At 37.5% G+C, this 20,744-nt stretch overlaps 1 protein-coding gene across 1 annotated transcript; it reads left to right on the plus strand.

Moving 5' to 3' along the window:
• The first annotated feature begins 955 nt into the window (after positions 1 to 955).
• Positions 956 to 19,629, plus strand: LOC144453243 (carboxypeptidase B-like). The gene is made up of 10 exons (XM_078144514.1): positions 956 to 1,083; positions 3,224 to 3,305; positions 12,167 to 12,418; positions 12,699 to 12,800; positions 13,224 to 13,328; positions 13,962 to 14,072; positions 14,930 to 15,020; positions 16,510 to 16,721; positions 17,402 to 17,486; positions 18,572 to 19,629. The coding sequence occupies exons 1-10, from the start codon at positions 989 to 991 to the stop codon at positions 18,772 to 18,774; spliced, it is 1,338 nt and encodes a 445-aa protein (XP_078000640.1). The 5' UTR covers positions 956 to 988; the 3' UTR covers positions 18,775 to 19,629.
• Positions 19,630 to 20,744: the final 1,115 nt, after the last annotated feature.

A 20,744-nucleotide genomic window follows, 5' to 3' on the forward strand; every position in this document is an offset into this window, starting at 1 on the left:
ATGTTGGGTGGCCCTTTAATAGCGACGAGTTGAACCGCGTGACAGCGCCATCTACGTTTGGAATGAATTTAAAGCCATGCTTTAAAATAATAAGGAATACATGCATATATATACAGTAAAGATATTATACATAGAATGGACGTATGCTGTATGGCTTTCTATTCCATCTACTTCTGATCATGCTCACAGTTAGCTATGAGATGCAACAACCTGATCATGGCGTCTTTGTTTTCCTATACAGTATATAGAACTGTAAATACGAATTACTTCTAATTCTATTCTATCGAGATAGAGAGAGAGAGCGAGAGATCTAGAGAGAGAGAGATAGATAGAGAGATAGATAGATAGATAGATAGATAGATAGATAGATAGATAGATAGATAGATAGATAGAGAGAGAGAGAGAGTGTGTGTGTGTGTGTGGGTGTGTGTGTGTGTGTGGACTGGGTTGTGATTTCTGGTTGTTCTAACACTTTTTTTATAAAGACCAAAATACATCACTTAAACTTTCCAAAAACACTGCTTATGGATGCATGATGTCAAAAGTTTGTGATTCATATCTTTACTGTATCTCGTCCGATCAATGAGATTGGTATGCATACTAGCTCAGACAACCAACACTGACTTGCGTTGATTGTCCGAGATACTACACGTACTAGAGTAAATCCAGTTTATATATTAAAATACTAAAATTTGGTTTCAAGACAGTCTAGTCACTGTTTGATAATATTACGTCGCAGCCAACAAGTGATCTTGCGCACACCACACCATGTCATGGTATCTTGTGCACACCGCAATGTTTCCATATGATTATTGCAATACACTGCTCATATAATAGTCGAAGGTTAAAAGGCCGTGCACCGCGCCGGTGATCAATAGGCGTGTTCCCCCCTGTGAATACAAACTCACATTTGCTATGCTCAGGCTCAGGCAGCAAGTGTACCAATGTTAACATTGCGAAGCGTTTTTGTACACACACAACGTCCAGCATGTCGATGTTCATAAAATGCAGATTTTTCATACTATGCACGACGGTTGCAATGATTATGGGGACAGTGACTGCTGCGAGGAAGAGATACGACAAGTAAGTGAGACTGTATACTGCTACGTTTGCCCTTTTCAATCATTTCAATATGTACATATTTTTTAGAACCAAACTACTGTCTTCGACTTGTTGTTTTCCTAATACGTGTCATGTCATTTAAATACCGTCTCCAAGGTAGCTCTTTCCTTCAAAGTACCGTTGTCGAGATTTGTCTAAGTGGCGTTCGCAGTCACGGTGTTGCTGCTATGGCCGTCAGCTTTTTGTAATCTTGTCAAGTTGATTTTCCATTTAATGATACATGACCAGGCAATAGGATAATTAATCAACAGTCGCCTGCAGTTGCTTAAAGTACTGTTTTCGCTGTAATAAGTGTTTACACCCATATCAGAACAAAAAGAGACTGGACAGTGCTTTACCGGATTTATTAGATTATAGACTAAGTTTCCGGAGCTAGGTAACATCCAAGAGATCTTTATATATTTCCCTATTTCAAATCAACGCACTCTGTCTCAAATGACCTTCAAACATATTCTGAAACCGCTTACAGTTACCTGACGATGTATTTGTTACTCCCTGTTTGAAAGGCAGGTAAACAAGATGCAACACAGGAGGGGAGTGTGAATAGCCATGTCCTCAAATTGTGACATCCTTAAAGACGGATAAAAGAAACGTGTTAACTATAAGAAGGGTGGATAATAGAGTCTTCGATTCACTCACAGTGTATACACGTGAATGACTATACATGGTCCAACGAAGAAATTTAACCATGGTCTGATTATCGGGTCAAAAACTGAAATACCTAAAGAAAGTGCAACGCCCTATAGGCCTACCGTAGAATATGCGCTACGTTACAGCAATACTATTTATAATGGTGCTGTCGGTGCGGATGTTGCCTTTCGCATCCGGCTTTCGCGCAATCTTAAACGACTGAACTGAACTACAGTATATCTCATCAGATGAGTATAGCCATATCTTACGTATATAGTTGGTAGCCCGGGAGAAAACACAGGAAAGCTCGATGATCTAGATATAATGTTAGCGATTCTTTTTATGTTATAAGAATGCTGTGTTATCGATACGATATTCCCTCCAGCTTGACAGTACAAAACTGCGCTGTCTGCTATGTGACTGGCAGTCATTGACTGCAGAATTGCTTTAATTTGACCATTGAGGTGTTAGCACGGCGAGCCAAGAATAACAAAGGACTCAATGGTCACAGAGTGAAAAGAAAATGTTCCATTTTACCAGTGAGAAAGGCCACAACAATGTCAACAGTTGGGACAGTATTAAGTTTCCTGGCGACCTAGTTAAACAATGCAGACCACATTACAGGTAAACGTGCAAAATTGCTGAGGAGCACATTCTTATTACAAAAGTAAATTTAAAAAAAACCGTCAACGGATGAATGTTTTAGACTATTTCGGTTTTCGGGCTGGGGTCGGAACCCTTTGGAATCAAATGTTATTATATTCCTATGTGGTTACAGTTCTCAATGAAGGGTGGGCTCGTCAGCCTAATATATTAACCATCACACACATTTCAAACATTTTGTGATATCTCTTTCCCGGAAAAAAATAAAAGTCACTGTGGTAATATTTTTAAATCTCAAATCGTCCAACCACCCAATTTTTCTGGATAAATTATTTATCGTGGTCGATTTATCGATACTGACTTCATCATGATATAAAATTATTTTAAATATCTCACAAAAATCAGTTTCATCAAAACAGAAGAAGGTACTTCCAAAATGACGTTGAATCAAATTTTAACTAAAAAGTTGTTACAGACCGACTTTTATAACCGACAATAACGACAACATAGTTTAGTATAGACACTGATGTGTGTCTGTACATCACAAACTAGCGATCATTCCATGTAGTATGTTACGGTCTGTATTTCATTGCACAGAATCACCTTTAGAGTTAAGAGCCTCCTTCTTACCAAACACACATACATAATCAGAGTGTAATCAGTATTTTTACAATTTACAATTTTATGCATTTACTCAGGCAAATTTAAAAACTGCGATAATCATGACCAGCTTCTGATTATCAAACAGAGAAAGACGAGACTGAAATTTGTAAGATATGTTGATTTTCTCGATTATTTTTTTTTTCCAAAAATACTCGAGTCCAGTAAAAAGTTTGAAGAGTAACGTGGCCCGTTTTGTCTTCTTCAGTTATCAGGTGATACGAGTTGTACCGGAGACAGACAATGAATTAGAAGCCATGAAGCAGTTACAGGAGAGATTTCCGTATGAGGTAAGGCCTAGTTTAATACATCATACTGATACAGTTCAGATACACATTGCATTTTGTTTTACCTAACTAATGGTTTCAGATTTTTCAACGCTTTGTATTTAAAATAATTTTGTTGATGTGCCGATTTTGAACAAATTGTAGTCCTTATACTTATTCAATGGGGGGGGGGATTCTTTTGCCATAAATCCCATTTTCTCACCCTGTAAACGATGATGATAACGCTTTACACACACGGAAGGACTGGGACCTATTTTTGTCACCAAACAAAAAATTGTCTCGTAGGACTATCGATCACTATTTACATGCCTCAAGTTTACAATACAATACAATACAATACAATACAATACAATACAATACAATACAATACAATACAATACAATACAATACAATACAATACAATACAATACAATACAATACAATACAATAAAACTTTATTCATCCTTGTCAGGAAATTATAGTGTCTGCCATAACAAAAAAACAACAATTTAAACGAGTAGATAACAATAAAACGAGTACGTAAAAACAAGACTTTCACTTATCAAAACACGTACATAACCAGGATAAAAGAACGACGATAACTCGAAAAGAGTAGGCGTTAAAAAAAGAGTGGCCACAGCTAGACATGTGAGCATGTGTTACGGATGACAGAATACAACTTTTTGATATTCGCTAAGATTTGATGTTTTGCGAGGTCACCGTGAACTCTCAGCTGTCATGAATTAACACTTAGAACAAATGTTTGCATTTCGCGAATAGTATTCTTCTAAGATGACAACATTAAGTTATTAAAAGATCAACAGTGTCAAATAATGACTGATTACAGACAGTTGGAAGAACAATGACGTGATCACATTGTTTAGCTAGTTTTCATATTTGCCAATATCATTTGCATTGAATTAAGGCGACGGCAATACTTCCGTTTTAGTCATTTATGGTGCTGATTACTTATCACCCAATCATTTGAGTATTGTATATTTTATGTTTATAAGAATTTGATGGAATAATAAAATGATGGATTCAGTCTTTGGAAGAGACGGTCTGAGGTCAGGAGCTTCGATCTGCTCCGTGGCCACTTCCAAATGATCCAGGTTAACCATGAACATTGTGTGTAGTCTGAGCTAATTCCCTAAAAGTCCAAGTCGATCCCGTGTACAGAGTGGAGAGTGGAGGGAGAGAGAGTAACATTGAAGGGGGTTACCTAAACAGAAGAGGCCCCCACCCTATTTGTTACATTGGTGGAAAAACCGGCCTTGGACTAGGACCATTGTGTGCGTAATGAGACAAATTTAACCTTATGAAGAATAATTGACAACCTTTGAGAAGAAGAAAAAAAACGCCGCTGGGTGAGTGACAAATCGATGACTCGAGAACTTTTCGAAAGGAAACTTTTAAATGATTATGTTACAATGGTGGGAAGTCAACTCGAACTAGAACTTGTAAAATATTGCAGAGACGGACTAAGACAACGCAGAAGGAGGGATTGTGTTTCAAAACGTGGAATTGTGAATAAACAGACAGCTATAGAGACTTTGACAAACGTTGCAGCAGTGAAACCTTCAACGGAGACCGAACAGCTGCCATGCGATTGGAGATATCGCGTATCGGACGCTGATGCAGACAGAAGCAGTTCGCATGTGAAATACATGTTTAAGACTTTTGAAGGACAAACAACTCATTAATCATACGGTAGTAGAGATTTGCTAAAGATTGACATTATTTTTATTCCTCGAATTCATTTCTATCCATGATCAGCAATTTTTTTTTACTGTGTGTCCAGAGAAATGTGTAAGAATTAGTAATTGTATGCTCGATTTACTTTGCCGACGAACAATTCTTGAAATCTATTTTCTTATCATAACCATTTCAGTGATGCTGTTTTACATCTCAACGGTCGCGTACAAGCAGAAAGAATATTATTGACGATTCATCTATGGAGAAAATTTTAGTTTTAATGAGAATATTTATTGAAGTATGGAGTATTGGAAACTCCTCGAAGTTTTATTGACTCTGAGTTGTAGTGAGCCGAAACGCTACAGATAAATGCGTTGCTCACACGTTGAGTCTGAGTTTGTGATGTTAAGTTCCTACAGTAAAGAAAGGAACCATGTTGATAAAGTATTTTATTGAATCTGCAGTACAAGATAAATATTTGATTTTCAAATTTGAGTGTAAAACAGAGATCCGACCGAAATGAGCTGTATTATTGTCTATGCAAAAATTCCTTTCAAATACCGCAAGAATTTCTGAAATTTCTCAGATGCTAAAAACCCGTATGTCGGTATGATAACTGCTAGTCCAACTTTTTTCAATCGTAAACGACGTAAAGTTGTTGTTTTTCACAAAAAAGAAAGGCATCATTTGTTTGATGAAATTATCATCTATTTCTCGATTTTTGAGTTGTCAATGAAGAGTACCTGTATGATAGATTTTACAAGTCAAAATTCAAAAGGGTTTCATTTTTTTTATCTGGGTAAAAGATAGGCACGGCTGTGTGAGTGATTGTATAGTCTGATCAGACGCTGTATGTTAGAGGAGCTGTATGACTCTAAAGGTACTTCTTGAATAACCACTCGCATTATCGTCAATGTTGAAAAAGATAATCGCTGCAATTCCAATCTTTGAAAGTAAACTGCCTGTCTCGAAACCAGACCGTTTTTCAAGAAATGAGCAGACGTCCATACTATTCCAAGTTTAACTTCTTTAATTGCTTGTACTTTTCTCCTTTTCTATCGATTTACAAAATCATAAAAAGTGTTTCATTTATGAAAGGCAATTATTTTGAATACTTTAATGTGTGGCGGGGACGCCACACTTTGGGAAAAGGTGATAGTGTTACGGATGACAGAATACAACTTTTTGATATTCGCTAAGATTTGATGTTTTGCGAGGTCACCGTGAACTCTCAGCTGTCATGAATTAACACTTAGAACAAATGTTTGCATTTCGCGAATAGTATTCTTCTAAGATGACAACATTAAGTTATTAAAAGATCAACAGTGTCAAATAATGACTGATTACAGACAGTTGGAAGAACAATGACGTGATCACATTGTTTAGCTAGTTTTCATATTTGCCAATATCATTTGCATTGAATTAAGGCGACGGCAATACTTCCGTTTTAGTCATTTATGGTGCTGATTACTTATCACCCAATCATTTGAGTATTGTATATTTTATGTTTATAAGAATTTGATGGAATAATAAAATGATGGATTCAGTCTTTGGAAGAGACGGTCTGAGGTCAGGAGCTTCGATCTGCTCCGTGGCCACTTCCAAATGATCCAGGTTAACCATGAACATTGTGTGTAGTCTGAGCTAATTCCCTAAAAGTCCAAGTCGATCCCGTGTACAGAGTGGAGAGTGGAGGGAGAGAGAGTAACATTGAAGGGGGTTACCTAAACAGAAGAGGCCCCCACCAAATTTGTTACACATGTAGGGCTAGAGTCGAGGTCTGTCTGTCTGTTGGTTGTGTAATTTAATTGCTGCTGGATTGAATGATTGCTTATAGCGTGTTGTTCTCGTGCTTGTGAGTCTGAGTCTGCCGCTTCTATCTATACGTCGACTGTCAAGTTCTTGCCTGAGTGGATGTGTGTCGTCAGCTAATATTGTTCCCAGGCTGTCTGTCAATGTTAGTCTGTTTTTTACCAACCACCCCAGTCGCTTTTCTGATGATTTTGTCAAGTCTGTCTTTGTCTTGTTTAGTAATATTTCCAGCCCAACATACTCCAAAAGTGAAAACAGTGCTCAGAGTTGAAGTATAAAACATTTGTAGTAGATCTATGCTAACATTAAAATATCTCAGTTTCCTCAGGCAGTACAATCGACTGTGAAGTTTTTTGACAATGGAATGTGTGTTCTGTTTCCATGAAAGCTTATCATCGAGAGTCATCCCTAAATATGTATATGTTCCAACTGTATCGACAACTTCATCCTTGATTTAAATATCTTCAACACAGAAGGATTATCCATTGCTAAGTCAATTATGACCCAAGGGGTTTAATCTGCTCGACTCAATGTAGTCCGTTGAACCATAGGCAATGGTCTATGGTTGAACAAAGATCGCGGGTGTTTCCACATACGGCTTAGAGTTCGATCAATCAAGTTGTGGTCTTATACAGCTTTATAAGTAGCGCATACTTTCATCGTAGAGGTAGAATGCGACCACAGTCTAAATATTTTAATAGTTTTTAGGATGACATTTCGGGATTATCTCTTGTCAGTCTTTCTTTATCCTAGCTGCTATACCTTCCGGTAATTTTGCTAACTTTAAAAGTGACCATGGGTTGAACAGTGCCAAGCGTACTAGAAGTAATGTCATCCTCGGCTTTTGGTAACAACCTTCCGAGCGCAGATACGAGGTCTTACTACAAGACTATACTTCCCTCTGTGCTAATTTCCATATTTCAAATGGAGAGGTAAATCTTGAGCGATGAATGATTCATCATACTGTGATTTCAGCATTATTGATTGATAATCTTTTGTCAAATCTTGGAGTAATGATGCTGACAGTATAATTACTCCAAGGTCAAATGAAAGTGCTACCTGGGGCCGGGATGACACTGGGTCTATTATGTATCATTTTGATTTATTACGAACTCCTTCAAGTCACTAAACAATGGTTTTGTAAAACCTCGTCCTCGACACCATTGGGGTTGCAATGGAAAACAAGGATACCTCTACGCCGTGCACGTTAAAATTAAAAAAAATAACGATGACACGATTTCTTAGTTTGTTATTCCGATAAGTGTAATACTAAAGCACATATTGGAACAATCGTGTTTTTAAGAGAAGGAAGAATGACTAAAAGAACATATTACTTCAAAATTCTAGTATCTGGAAGTAGTACAGTATTGGTATTTCAATATCTCCTACCACATGTAATTGTAACATGCATCCATATGAAGTGGGGACTAGTGTACATAAAACATGTTACAGCTACGTGCACACTTCCCTAGTCGTGTTATACAACCAGTAACACTGAAGTAAAGCACTTTCTCTACGTGCTACACTCATTTATAGCATTTATATCAAGTGTAAAAGTATACTGTTTCAATTGGTTTATTTACAAGCCGAGGATGTTGCCTTTCTAATGTGGTCTATTAGCAAATAAAACAGTATACTTTTACACTTGATATAGATGCTAAAAACGATTGTGGTAAATACAGAAAATGCTTTATTTTGGTGTTATGGGTTGTACTAGGACTTAAATTCTTGGAATCTCCGAGAACTTGAAGACAACGTATCGAGTTGTATATTGAATTAGCAAGCGAATCTCTAACAAACAAGCTACTCTGGTATACATAATAAGCTATTAACTGACGATCGATCTGCAACTACACGTACACGAGTACCAGTGGATTCGGAGGAAAGATTTCAAAGTACACTTGGTGAAAAAAAAGTTAGAAAAATACTTTGCTTGTTAAAACTGTACAAACTGCATAACCTGTTGCGGCATCCTCCGTGTGATGGTAACCATGTTGATATGTAAGTTGGTAACATTCCATTTGCTGTATTATTCGCAATTACTAGTATAATGTCAACCATCGGAGGTGTATATACAGACAATATAGTAGTCTAGATCGTATACCTGTTAGTCTGAATGCCAATGTGGTCTCTAACTGAACCACAAATAATACCATATGTGGACATTAAGTAATACTGCCCCAATAAAAACTAACTTTAGAGGGACTGTGTTATTGGTTAGAATTTTGTGATTGACATGGGTGGCTATGGATGAATTTTAAATTGCAGCTCTAGAGTAACGACTTTGACTAAACGTGAGCGGAGGTGTAAATCGTAATGATACTGTATATGGACTAGACTATATACCTGTCGACGTTCTCTATGATCACTATCCCATGAAGGCGCGACATCGAACATTTTATGATATCGGATATTTATTTACCGTCTAGTATTGAACCTAGACCACTCTGTCCAGCTCGTGTATATTCGATACAAGACTATATAAGATTTACAAAATATCCTTAGTCATAGATAGAAAGCATAACACATATAGTTAAAATGTGCAAAGTCGCGGGTGATTGTGGCAATCGTAACACGTATAGGAAACTAGACTAACGGGCAATAAATAAAGTTACGGTTGAAAGTCATTTGACTTTTACATTGTATCACCGGCTGCGATGTTTTCAACGGCTATGTCGTTTTTTAATATATGCTTTTATTTGACTTATCTGAGACACAAGTGACAGGACACGGGGTATTTGCAAACATTGTTATTGTCATATAGTAAACCTCAGACCACTTGCTAAAAAGTGGTCTGAGAGTAAACACATGGAACGGAGACGCCACAGCACAATAAAGTTAAAAGATATATTTGATAAACTGTTCAAAAGTATCACCTTTACGCCACCCAGACAAAACTATTCATTATGTGCATACACCGAAACAACGTGACCCCAAGACGGACACCATGTTGATGTACCCGGCTCTAAGTTTTCCCTTTGCCCCAGAAGCCATGTTTAATTGGTCAATATTTGCGCATACATTATAGTGCTATTCAACAAAACCAACCAGTTTGATTATTGGGTATTGTGTAACGCAAACATATACAAAAAAACTAATGAAAAAAAGAGTACATTTCATACATAATTCATCAAATATCTTCGATGCCTGGATTGAAGATTAACCAAATGTTGATCAGAGTAATCTCCCTCCAAGTTTTCCCTTTGTCCCAGTAGCGTTTTCTGTACTTTTCAGGTCAAAGAATGACAGTCGGTCAGTATTTGCGCATACATGTTATTCAACAATACTAACAGACAGTCAGATTTGGATTACAATAATAGTCTTGTCCCTATACGGTATCATTACGATTTACACCTCTACTCCCAGTATAGTCAAAGGCGTTACTCTAGAAGTCCTGAGATGCATGAGATGAAATTTACAATTCATCCACAGCCACCCACACAGTCATTAACACAATGTCTTTGTTTATCAATCACAAAATTCTAACCAATAACACAGTCCCGCATAAAGTTAGTATTTATTGGGGCAGTTATGTAATGTCAAAATAGGGTATATTTATCAGCTCAGGATGCTACTTATACACTGTTGACGTCACTATAGCAATTGGGGTTCACTGATTGGAGAAACAACTTTTTGTGCTGATTGAGGGACTTTGACCAGACGTGGTTTATACCATGATGATCCAGACTAATGATTCAAGTATGCATCGCCATTGTGCGATCTATGCATGTTCGACAAACTCAGTGTTTTTTTTGTCGTTTACCCGCACCACATCGTAGATTACCATTGTAGCTAACCGCGTTACAAAATACCCAAAGACTCAGTGGCTAGGGTACCACCAGTGACGTGAACGCAATATTTTGTGTGACAGTAGTGGAATGACGTCACCAATATTGAGCTCTTCGCTGACATAATGACGTGAAATCAAATTTGAGTTAGTTTAACATTGTTCTCAGAGTAATTAACATGGAGACTGATATGTTATACAGTGGTTTACTTAGTAATTATGGGTGATAACTCGCTTTAAGGGAGCCTTCAGTAATTACGAGGGTGGGGGAAGGCCGGGGGAAATCTAGCCCGGTCTGAGGCATAAAATGTGACCCTCCCCCTAGTTTACTGTGCTGTTCAAAGAGTGACCCCTTCAATTTCCTTTCCCTAAAATATGCCCCTCCCCTGTTCAAATATTTCAATTTAAAAAAACAAAACAAACATTTTTAACACCGCCTTCCTGTGGCGTAGTTGGTAGAGCTCAAGATTCAGTAGTCAAGAGGTCCTGGGTTCGAATCCCACCAGAGACAAGGAATTATCCCGTAGACTAGTTAAAGATCTCACCACATTGATAGTTTTTAAAGGCATTTGTTGTTTCCTACTATTACCATGTCACCACAGTGAGTTTGTGTTTGTATTCCACCAGTACCCGTGTTTAGATCTATTGGCGGCTGAGTTGAAGGCCAGAACTCCAAAAGACTAGTTGGGCGCAAAACTGACCACCTTTTTCTGTAGTAAGATCCCACCACATTGATAGTTTTTAAAGGCATTTGTTGTTTCCCACTATTACCACCACCACAGTGAGTTTGTGTTTGTAAATCAATACCTGCATTTTGATCTAATTGGCTGAGGTGTAGGCCAGAACTCCCAATGACTAGATGAGTGCACAAGTCAGTGACAAGCACAGGACCAAGGTCAACATCTCCACGCCACCACATTTTCCCCCAATACCTTGCCACACTGTTCTTCCTCTACTACTGTGAGACCAGCTCCTCTCCTCACACCACAACTATAGTTAATTCACTGCATTTCACTGATATGTTATGATACTACTGCACAATGCATGGTGGCAGTTGTGGGATGTGGTAGCGGTAGGATTTGAAACTGGTGGCAGTAGTGGGATCATGCCACAATCACAAAATAATGTAAAGTTAGATAAAAAAAATGAGTCAAAGTAAAATGTGACGCTCCCCTAATTTCCATTTTCTCAAATATGGCCCTCCCGCGAGGACCGATTTGTAAAAAGTGACCCACCCCTAATTCCCAGGAATTAGGACCCCCCCCCCTTTGTAATTACTGAAAGCTCCCTGAGGTCGCTTTAATGCAGGCGTGAATGTCGCGTTTGCTTCATATCATAATGTGAATAGACTCCGTTTAAAAAAAACTACTCATTGTCCACCTGTCCTGCTTCATCAACTCTCCCCAATCTATTGTGACCCTCGGCACAAGGGGGTATAAATAAACTGTATAAGGACAGCCTGAGGGTAGTCTAGTGCTGCCCTTCATCGACATCTCTCTTTAGAAATTATTCGATACCACGTTGGCATCTAGACTAGCCTGAGGGATACGCACGATATTTGACATGGTTATTTTATTTCTTTCATTCACAGTATCAAATTGACTTTTGGATAGAGCCGACTCGACTTAATTCACCGATTGACGTCATGGTTCCACCAAATCTTCAGAATGAAGTCAACATGTATCTCAGGAAACACGGCATTAGTGTCAGAACTCTACAGACGAATGTCCAAAAGACCATCGATGCCCAGATGAAAGAAGGACACTCATCACAGGCAAGCGATAGAGAGTCTACTGCGACGCCCTCAAGGTTCGACTACAGTGTCTATCATACTTGGGAAGAGGTAAGTAACAATCGAATGCGTTAACTTATTTTTCATTATGAAATAAAGAATTCAAATTGTTTTAGACCTGTGCAATATCAATGGTGACTCACTGGGAGACTACACTACTGCCAAAAGCTGCCAAAATACGTGATACTCAAAAATGGCATGTAATGCCATTTAATAGCTGTACATAAAATGAATATTCTGTGTAGCGTGGCTTAACAGTAGTACGAGCATGGATGCCAGCCGTGATAGATGTTGCCTGATAATTTATTTCCATTCTTTTTTCTTTTTATAGATTAATAGCTGGATGGATTCTATTGTAGCCAAATATCCGAAAATATCAGAAATCTTTACAGTGACGGTCAGTTATGAGGGTAGAATAGCAAGGGGTATCAAGGTTAGTGTTTGACATTATCCCTGTATGTACCTCACTGAAAATAAATATTTCAGCAAAGAGACGGCGACCAAAGCAACATCGTAGGAAGAGACGTACTAAATTCAGTAAATTTCATAGTATATTCATTTGACAGAGACATCGATCATCCATTCCCGCAAGCACATTTGGACGGTGCCGTAAAAGAGGCTGTGGTTTACGACGATGCGATCATTATCATGATGAAATATTCAAAAGAAATGTGCTTGCATCGTCTTATCACAAAGAATGCTGTCACCGCTATTGCTTTTATCAGTAGCATATACCCGAGGTGATTTTTTGCGATCGTCATTTTTTATCCATGATATTAGAGGATTATCTCTTCTGCCTTGGGCTAACTTCGACAAAATGACATGGTGATATCAAATTCTGACTTTTTTGTTTTAGATCCGGAAACCTTCGTCTATAACGAAGAAAGCCGTATTTTTCACAGGTGGAATTCACAGCAGAGAGTGGATATCTCCAGCATCAATGATATTTTTCATTAAAGAGGCAAGGAGTATAATTTTAGGGATTTATTAATGAACCCGTTTTGGAGCCAAATAAAATTCACTTCTAGAATCAGCCAAATATATAATTTTATGGCAGTTTTAATCTTTCCATTAATGCATATCCTGTTTATTTTTGGAAAATGCCATATCTCAAGTAATTATTTTATCAGATACTGCAATGTAAAATAAATTATGCATTAATATATTTCTTACTTCTTATCTATGTATGTTCGGATATATAATTTTATTTTGAAGTCGTTTTATTAAAAATTCATGACCACACATTCATCGATCGATTGCTTATATTCTAAACATTAAGAAACAAAGCAGTGTAAAACAAACATCGTCCAGTCATCATGGTTGTCAAATGATGAATGGTTATAGTGGTCGGCCTGGAATCTGCAAGCATGTTGTTTGTTCGAGCCTAACCTCGTCACTGCCGTTTGGTTCCTGAATAGCTTGCGTGCACATGGGCAAGGTTTTGACCACGGTATCGTGACAGTCAATCCAACCTTATATTTGTGAACCTGGTAGTTTAGAGGGTGCAATATACCGATTACGAGAAAGTTTAATCAATATTTTTTTCCTCCATCTTGGTGTTGTAATAAACAGAAATATCTTGTTTAACTTGCAGCTGGTGGAAAACTACGACAAGGACCGGACAGTGACTAAAATGGTTAACTCGTTAGACTGGTATATCGTACCGGTTCTAAATCCAGATGGTTTTATTTATTCATGGGAAATGGTAAAACAGCATATATATTCCCTGTTTTATTTTCATATGTGGGCGTTACCTTGTATAGGGTTGTCGGTGGCCAAGTGGTTAAACCACTTGCCTCTTACCACTGCGGTCAGGGTTTGAACCCATTCAGGGTTCGATTAAATTTACCACGCTGTAAGTAAGAAGAGTGTCGTTCAGTTTGACTCTACCGAACAACGCAGGTTTTCCCCGGGTACTCCGGTTTCCTCCTGCATTAACACTGAACCCATGAAGGATGGCCCTCACTGGACTTCTTGGGAGACAAGTGTTTAAATGCTTAAAGAACTATCCAGTATAAATTTAAAAAAAAGATTATTATAATTTGGCACTTAGGCTGAAAGACTTGGGGGGGGGGGGGGCTTATAACCGGTCTACAACCTCCTCCAAATTACCGTCTTTTAACTATTCATAACAAGATTGTCTACATATACCGTGCCATATACATTTTGACTTTTTTTTTTTTTAGAAAACACATTCATTTTGCGATTTTTTTCCCGTTACGAACTGCCTAGAAGGTAGAAGGGACTTTATTGTCCTTTTTACTCTGAAACTCGGAGAAAACTGAGTTCTCAAAATGAGTTTTTTAATCGCCTTTGAATTGTATGTGCATCGTCGAATCGACGTCTGATACAAAAATGACTGCTTTAATCATATGCATTTGTCACGTGAAATTGTGTAGCGTTGTTGGTTATAAGCTGTCACGAGAAAGGGTTGTCATAGTTCACTACACTTTGAAAAGAGGCTCGAACGCAAATTTCTCACTACTACAGTGTAGAATATATATAAAAGAGAACGTCTAGGTTTTCTTTTTGTCAACTACAATCTATTTTTTCCCCCGATAGGATCGACTGTGGCGGAAATCAAGAGAACCAAACGAAGGCTCGGTTTGTATAGGCACTGATCTGAACAGAAACTGGGCATTTCATTGGGGAGGTAAGTCAATTAAACTTGTAAGTTTTAGGTGAACCATAGACGGCGAATATCGCCAATTTCCCCAATTTGATAAATCAGAATCCGTAAACAATTGCTAATTATCAAGGTTACTTTTGTCTAATTATGCTCGATTTTTCTCCCCGGATACTTATGTTTAGAATCACCACCAGATCTCACAAAGACGTCACATTTATAATCTAAATCAGCGTTTTCTGAATCAGGTACATATATCCGAACTTATGAAGTTTTATTGTATAGGCCGTTTTGGTTTCGTAGAAAACGTTACGTATCAACTCAGACCAGGGGCATGAGGCAACAAAATCCGAAAATGATAATGATATACAGGTAATAAGGCCCAAGTTATCTATGAGTCATATTTACATTCTTACTTCTTAAATTTATTTATAGTATATTTTAATAAACTCATTACACATGTCTACACATATTTGTTATTTTGGTTATAAGACCAGAAATGGGAGGATTAAAAATTGATATTATATGTATGTATGTATGTATGTATGTATGTATGTATGTATGTATGTATGTATGTATGTATGTATGTATGTATGTATGTATGTATGTATGTATGTATGTACTTGACGTACACTTTCTGGTCTTTTTCAAAGGGGGCAGCGAGCATGTAACTGATTGACCGATCGATAAATCGATCGATCGATCAATCAATCAATCGATCGGTTGATTTATTGATTTATTTATTATTTGGCTGAATGATTGATCGATTGAATGGTCAGTTTTTGTGGTGCAATATAACTTATTTTGTGTGTGATATTGATCAATTCACTCTTTGAGTTTTAAAACTATTTCTTTTTCTTTCCCTATTTACCACTAAAAGTCTGAGGTTGTTCTCTCTTTTCTTGACTAAATAGACGCCTTGTCCATTCTTCTCCTCTTATCTAAGTTATCTAAATTGGCGAGAGGTCACTTACATTAACAGTTAGTCTATCAGCTAGCCCTCGGATGTTCTTCCGATAAAATACGACACACAGCCGAACAACGCTATGGAGGATGGAACATCCGAGGCAAGCCCTCACATGCGAACTTCGTTCGTTTATAGTTATAGCATCGAAAGAAAGCCCGAACGTCTAGCAGCAAGACTAATTAACAGTTTGCTTTATCTCTCACCTGCTGGGAGATTATCACACTGGACAAACATTCGATCATGCATAAACTAGTAATCCACAGAAGCGTCCCGTACACGGCCGTGTATTCTATTTATATTCCAGCGCGATTCGATCGAGTTCAATATATGTATTTCTCTCTGTATTATAATTAGATATCCATTCAAGATACTGAAATAATTGTAAACAAGAAATTGACGGAACTTTTTGATGTTGTCTTCATTCTTTCAATATTGTTATAGACACCAGCAGTGTTGTCTCATGCCTCACATGTGCATACCGTTAAAGGCATACACTCCATATTATAAGAGTTGTTCATGTTTTATTATCCTTCCTTTCATTCCATCTAGATGTAAACGGAGGTTCAGCAGACCCCTGTTCACTTGGGTATTTTGGTTCAAGTCCGAACTCTTCGTCAGAAATCACGGGCATCCAAACGGTACTCTCAAACATCGCCGAGTCTCAGGGAATCGCTTTATATATTGACTGGCATTCTTATTACCAACTATGGTTGTCTCCTTGGGGTTACACACACGAGTATCCAGCAGATTACCATGATCACGTGAGTACAGCACATTATGTAGGAATCTCATTTAGAAATTGGTCCATGACAATAGACGCCATAAAATGTAATTTGTTCAAGCGACGTGTAAAAAATGAACAGACTTCAAAAGTATTGCAAAAATTAAAAGTAGCAGATACTGAGTTGTCATAAACTAATTAATGTGTGAAGCTCAAACACACAAGTTTACTGTCACAGTAATTCATAAATTATGTGTGTAAAATTTAAAAGCGTCTCATGATCTATGCGTGGTTCCGATAACGCTCAATTTTGGAATAGGTGGGGTAGGTATTATTTTTTTTTATTTTATTATATTATATATTTTGTTTTCATGTGTGAGTGTCTAGTTCAGATAGTTATGTTTTCCGTTGTTTCCCAAATGGTCTCCGTGTTATTGGTTTCTTCCCTTCAGATGTACAGCCATTACAGATTGGAAGAAAAGTTTTATGTTGTCTTTTTAAGTTGATATCAGTTTCAGCATCCACTATGTCTGGCGAGACTTCACATATATTTTTATATATTTTTATCATTGTTTTCTCGAAATATGTATAAAAAAATAAAAAAATAAGGTTTAGGGTCGGCAGTGAAAAACTAGGTGTAACCTGAATCAATTGGCCTAAACTCTATTAACCTCAATGACATGTCAATTCTAAAGCTGACACATTTCATGTTCATTTCAGGATGTATTTATGCAAGTCGTTACTAGCAAATTGACATCAGTTTATGGAACGCAGTATGTGTATGGTCCAATCGCTAATGTTATTTGTAAGTATAGAACCAGTATAGTATGGGCATATAGCCCGGGGCACATACTATACGAACCTGGCCGTTCATATTTGTTACGGTGATCGAGTCTAGTGGGTTGTTTGACACAATATACACGGTCATCTCATTAATACAAATCTCAAACTTTGTTGTTACTTTGCTCAAGAAACTTTAAACCCATTGTTAAAATCAAGGAGAAGAAAAATCAAGGGTCCCAGAGCAAAATGTTTGAAATAGTCTAATAGAGGACAAAATGATGTTTGAATTCAAATTCTGTGTTAACTCTGTTAGGTAAACACAACTTGTTTTATTGAAGACAAGATGAACTATCTAATTCCTTTATTATTTCAAAAGAACCAGTGACAAGCTTTCATGATATGGCAGTATTTAGGTGATATTTATTTTAGTAGTTGAAGTGTAATTTCAAGGAAAAAGGCTAGCACTTCACGTGTGAATCTATAGACTAACACTTCACGTGTAAATGTATATATGTGAAAACAGGCTAACACTTCATGTGTGAATCTATATATGTGAAAATAGACTAACACTTCATGTGTGAATCTATAGGCTAACACTTCATGTGTGAATCTATAGGCTAACACTTCATATGTGAATCAATAGGCTAACACTTCATGTGTGAATCTATAGGCCAACACTTCATGTGTGAATCAATAGGCTATCACTTCATGTGTAAATGTATATATGTGAAAATAGATTAACACTTCATGTGTGAATCTATAGGCTAACACTTCATGCGTGAATCAATAGGCTAACACTTCATGTGTAAATGTATATATGTGAAAATAGACTAACACTTCATGTGTAAATCTATAGGCTAACACTTCATGTGTGAATCTATAGGCCAACACTTCATGTGTAAATGTATATATGTGAAAATACTTCATGTGTAAAGATATATGTTAAAATAGCCCAACACTTTATGTGTGAATCCTATCATAGTCTTTCCATCATACTTCAAAGATCTAACAGAGGCGTACACGTTTATTATGCACACCATTTACTGAAATTAGTACATGAAGTGAAGTTCACATAATTACGAACTCTTTCTTTGCTTCTATTTCTAGATGTAGCGACAGGTACAAGCGCAGATTGGGTGCACGGTGTACTTGGAGTTAAACATTCTTATGGTGTTGAACTCCGTGACACACCATTTAAGTCGCCATTTTATGGATTCTTTCTGCCAGAAAAACAGATTATTCCGACGGCACTAGAGGCGTGGGAGGCGGTCAAAGCAGGTGTTTTCCACCTCCTCGAACACGGTGTGTAAGAATTAAGACGGCACAGTAAACCAAGCACAAAGTGAATATATACTGCCAGGGGTCATTTGCACCCCGCCCCACCCCATCGGACTAAAATGGCTTATATACAATATTAAATATTATACAGATGCTTCAAAATACGAATCAAATACCTCATCACGTTGATGGTGATATGATTTATAGAACTACTTTATAATGATATTGTATCCATATGCTTTAACGGATTATGAACGAAGGTATTTATAAGTGTATGGGTGTACATGTAACGTCATACTACTAGACTGTAAGCTACATCGTGTCGCTCCGCCCTCACCGGCCTGTTTGTGACAGGGGTTGACTGATGTGAGAGCGCGCCCTCGTCATGGGTACCGTACATACTACGGGAGCCCTCAGTAATTTTTGTTGTTGTTGTTGGATTTTTTTATTGTTACTAATCAAGAGAAAAACAAAATGTACATTTCACACCACTAACTAATCTCTTAATGTCTTCAGGGAGCCTTCAGTAATTACAAGGGAAGGGGGCCAGGGGAAATCAAGCCCTGTCTGTGGCATAAAATCATGACACCCCCCCCTCGTTCGTTGTACTAAAAAGTGACCATCCCTCATAAAGTATGACCCTCCCCGGGACAGATTTGTAAAACGTCACCCCCCCCCCCCCATTATCCACCCCTTGTAATTACTAAAGGCTCCCTAATTGTATACTTGTCTGGGCGATATTGGGCAATGCCATAAATGTTACCGTGACAGACTGGATGTGTGACACTTCAAAGAGATGGTCTGTAAGCTGTATACTACGAATGGAAATAAGAAACAATACAGATTTGAAGTGGGTTTTTTTTGAAATTCATAAATTTTAATCGATGAATGTCACGTAATATCAAAATCTATTCTATATTCAATTTGTTCCATAGAACATTAAAATAATTATATGAATCGAAAATTGTTGTAGTCAACGTCTATTTTCTATAAATATATTCGAATATGTGGTTGCTGAAAATCAAACAATAACGAACCGTGACTACCTCACAAACATCCAAAGTGATAGAAAGAAGGGCAGTAAACAAGACGTCGAGTATATGCAAAGAAATATAGATAGAGGAAAATGACCACTGGGTGGGTGAATGGATGGATGGTTGATACTTCGTTTCAGGACAATATCAATCCCTTGCTCCATATGGTGGCGATTTAGCTTGACTGCGGCTAAAATACAGTCTTGTTAAAACATAGTTACTGAAAAAATATAATGTCACCGTTAATATATCACGAAATGTCATCGTATATTCGAATCGGAGTGCTGCTATGTAACTGTATGCTGTCTTCAAGTGCCACTGGCACTGGTAAACATTACAGTGTGTTATCATGAGTATTACCTTATCTGACTAGATATATGGAAGTAACTTACAACCAACAGTATGGAATTAGTGGTGAACAATCAATTAGTATGTTGTAATCGCTATATTATTTTGGGTTGATGAATTTTATCATTATCTATCTAGTAATTCCATATGGGCACAGACTTCCTTGTTTGTGATAGTTATAGCTAACCCTGTACGCATTGATATTGGATCAGCTTGGGGTGAACTGAGGGCAATGCGTCCTCATTTGGATGGACGATACTGAGGTATTCAGAGGAGGTGTACGTGGTGCCAATACTAAAATACCTGTCAAGCAATGATATGTGTTTTCACCTAACAGAAACCATGCTTGGCGACTTTAAACCCAAAATAGACCCACGACTAAGAACTGTGATATTTTAACAAATAACCTGCCGTTGATGGCGCAATACCAGGGCATGAATCGATGGACTGCCATTTACCCTCACGAAGGTTTGTTGCCAGGTAGTTGACCGACATTATATGGTTTTCTTCTTCTACTAATCACTTTTTCAGGAGTTTTATCATTTTATTCTGAAAATTCCTGAAACATGTGTTCTCTTTACCAATAGGTCAGGGTTCATATTGGTGAATAATATTTAGTA

The sequence above is a fragment of the Glandiceps talaboti genome, assembly GCF_964340395.1.
Source record: "Glandiceps talaboti chromosome 2 unlocalized genomic scaffold, keGlaTala1.1 keGlaTala1_2_unloc_1, whole genome shotgun sequence".
Taxonomy (NCBI): domain Eukaryota; kingdom Metazoa; phylum Hemichordata; class Enteropneusta; family Spengelidae; genus Glandiceps; species Glandiceps talaboti.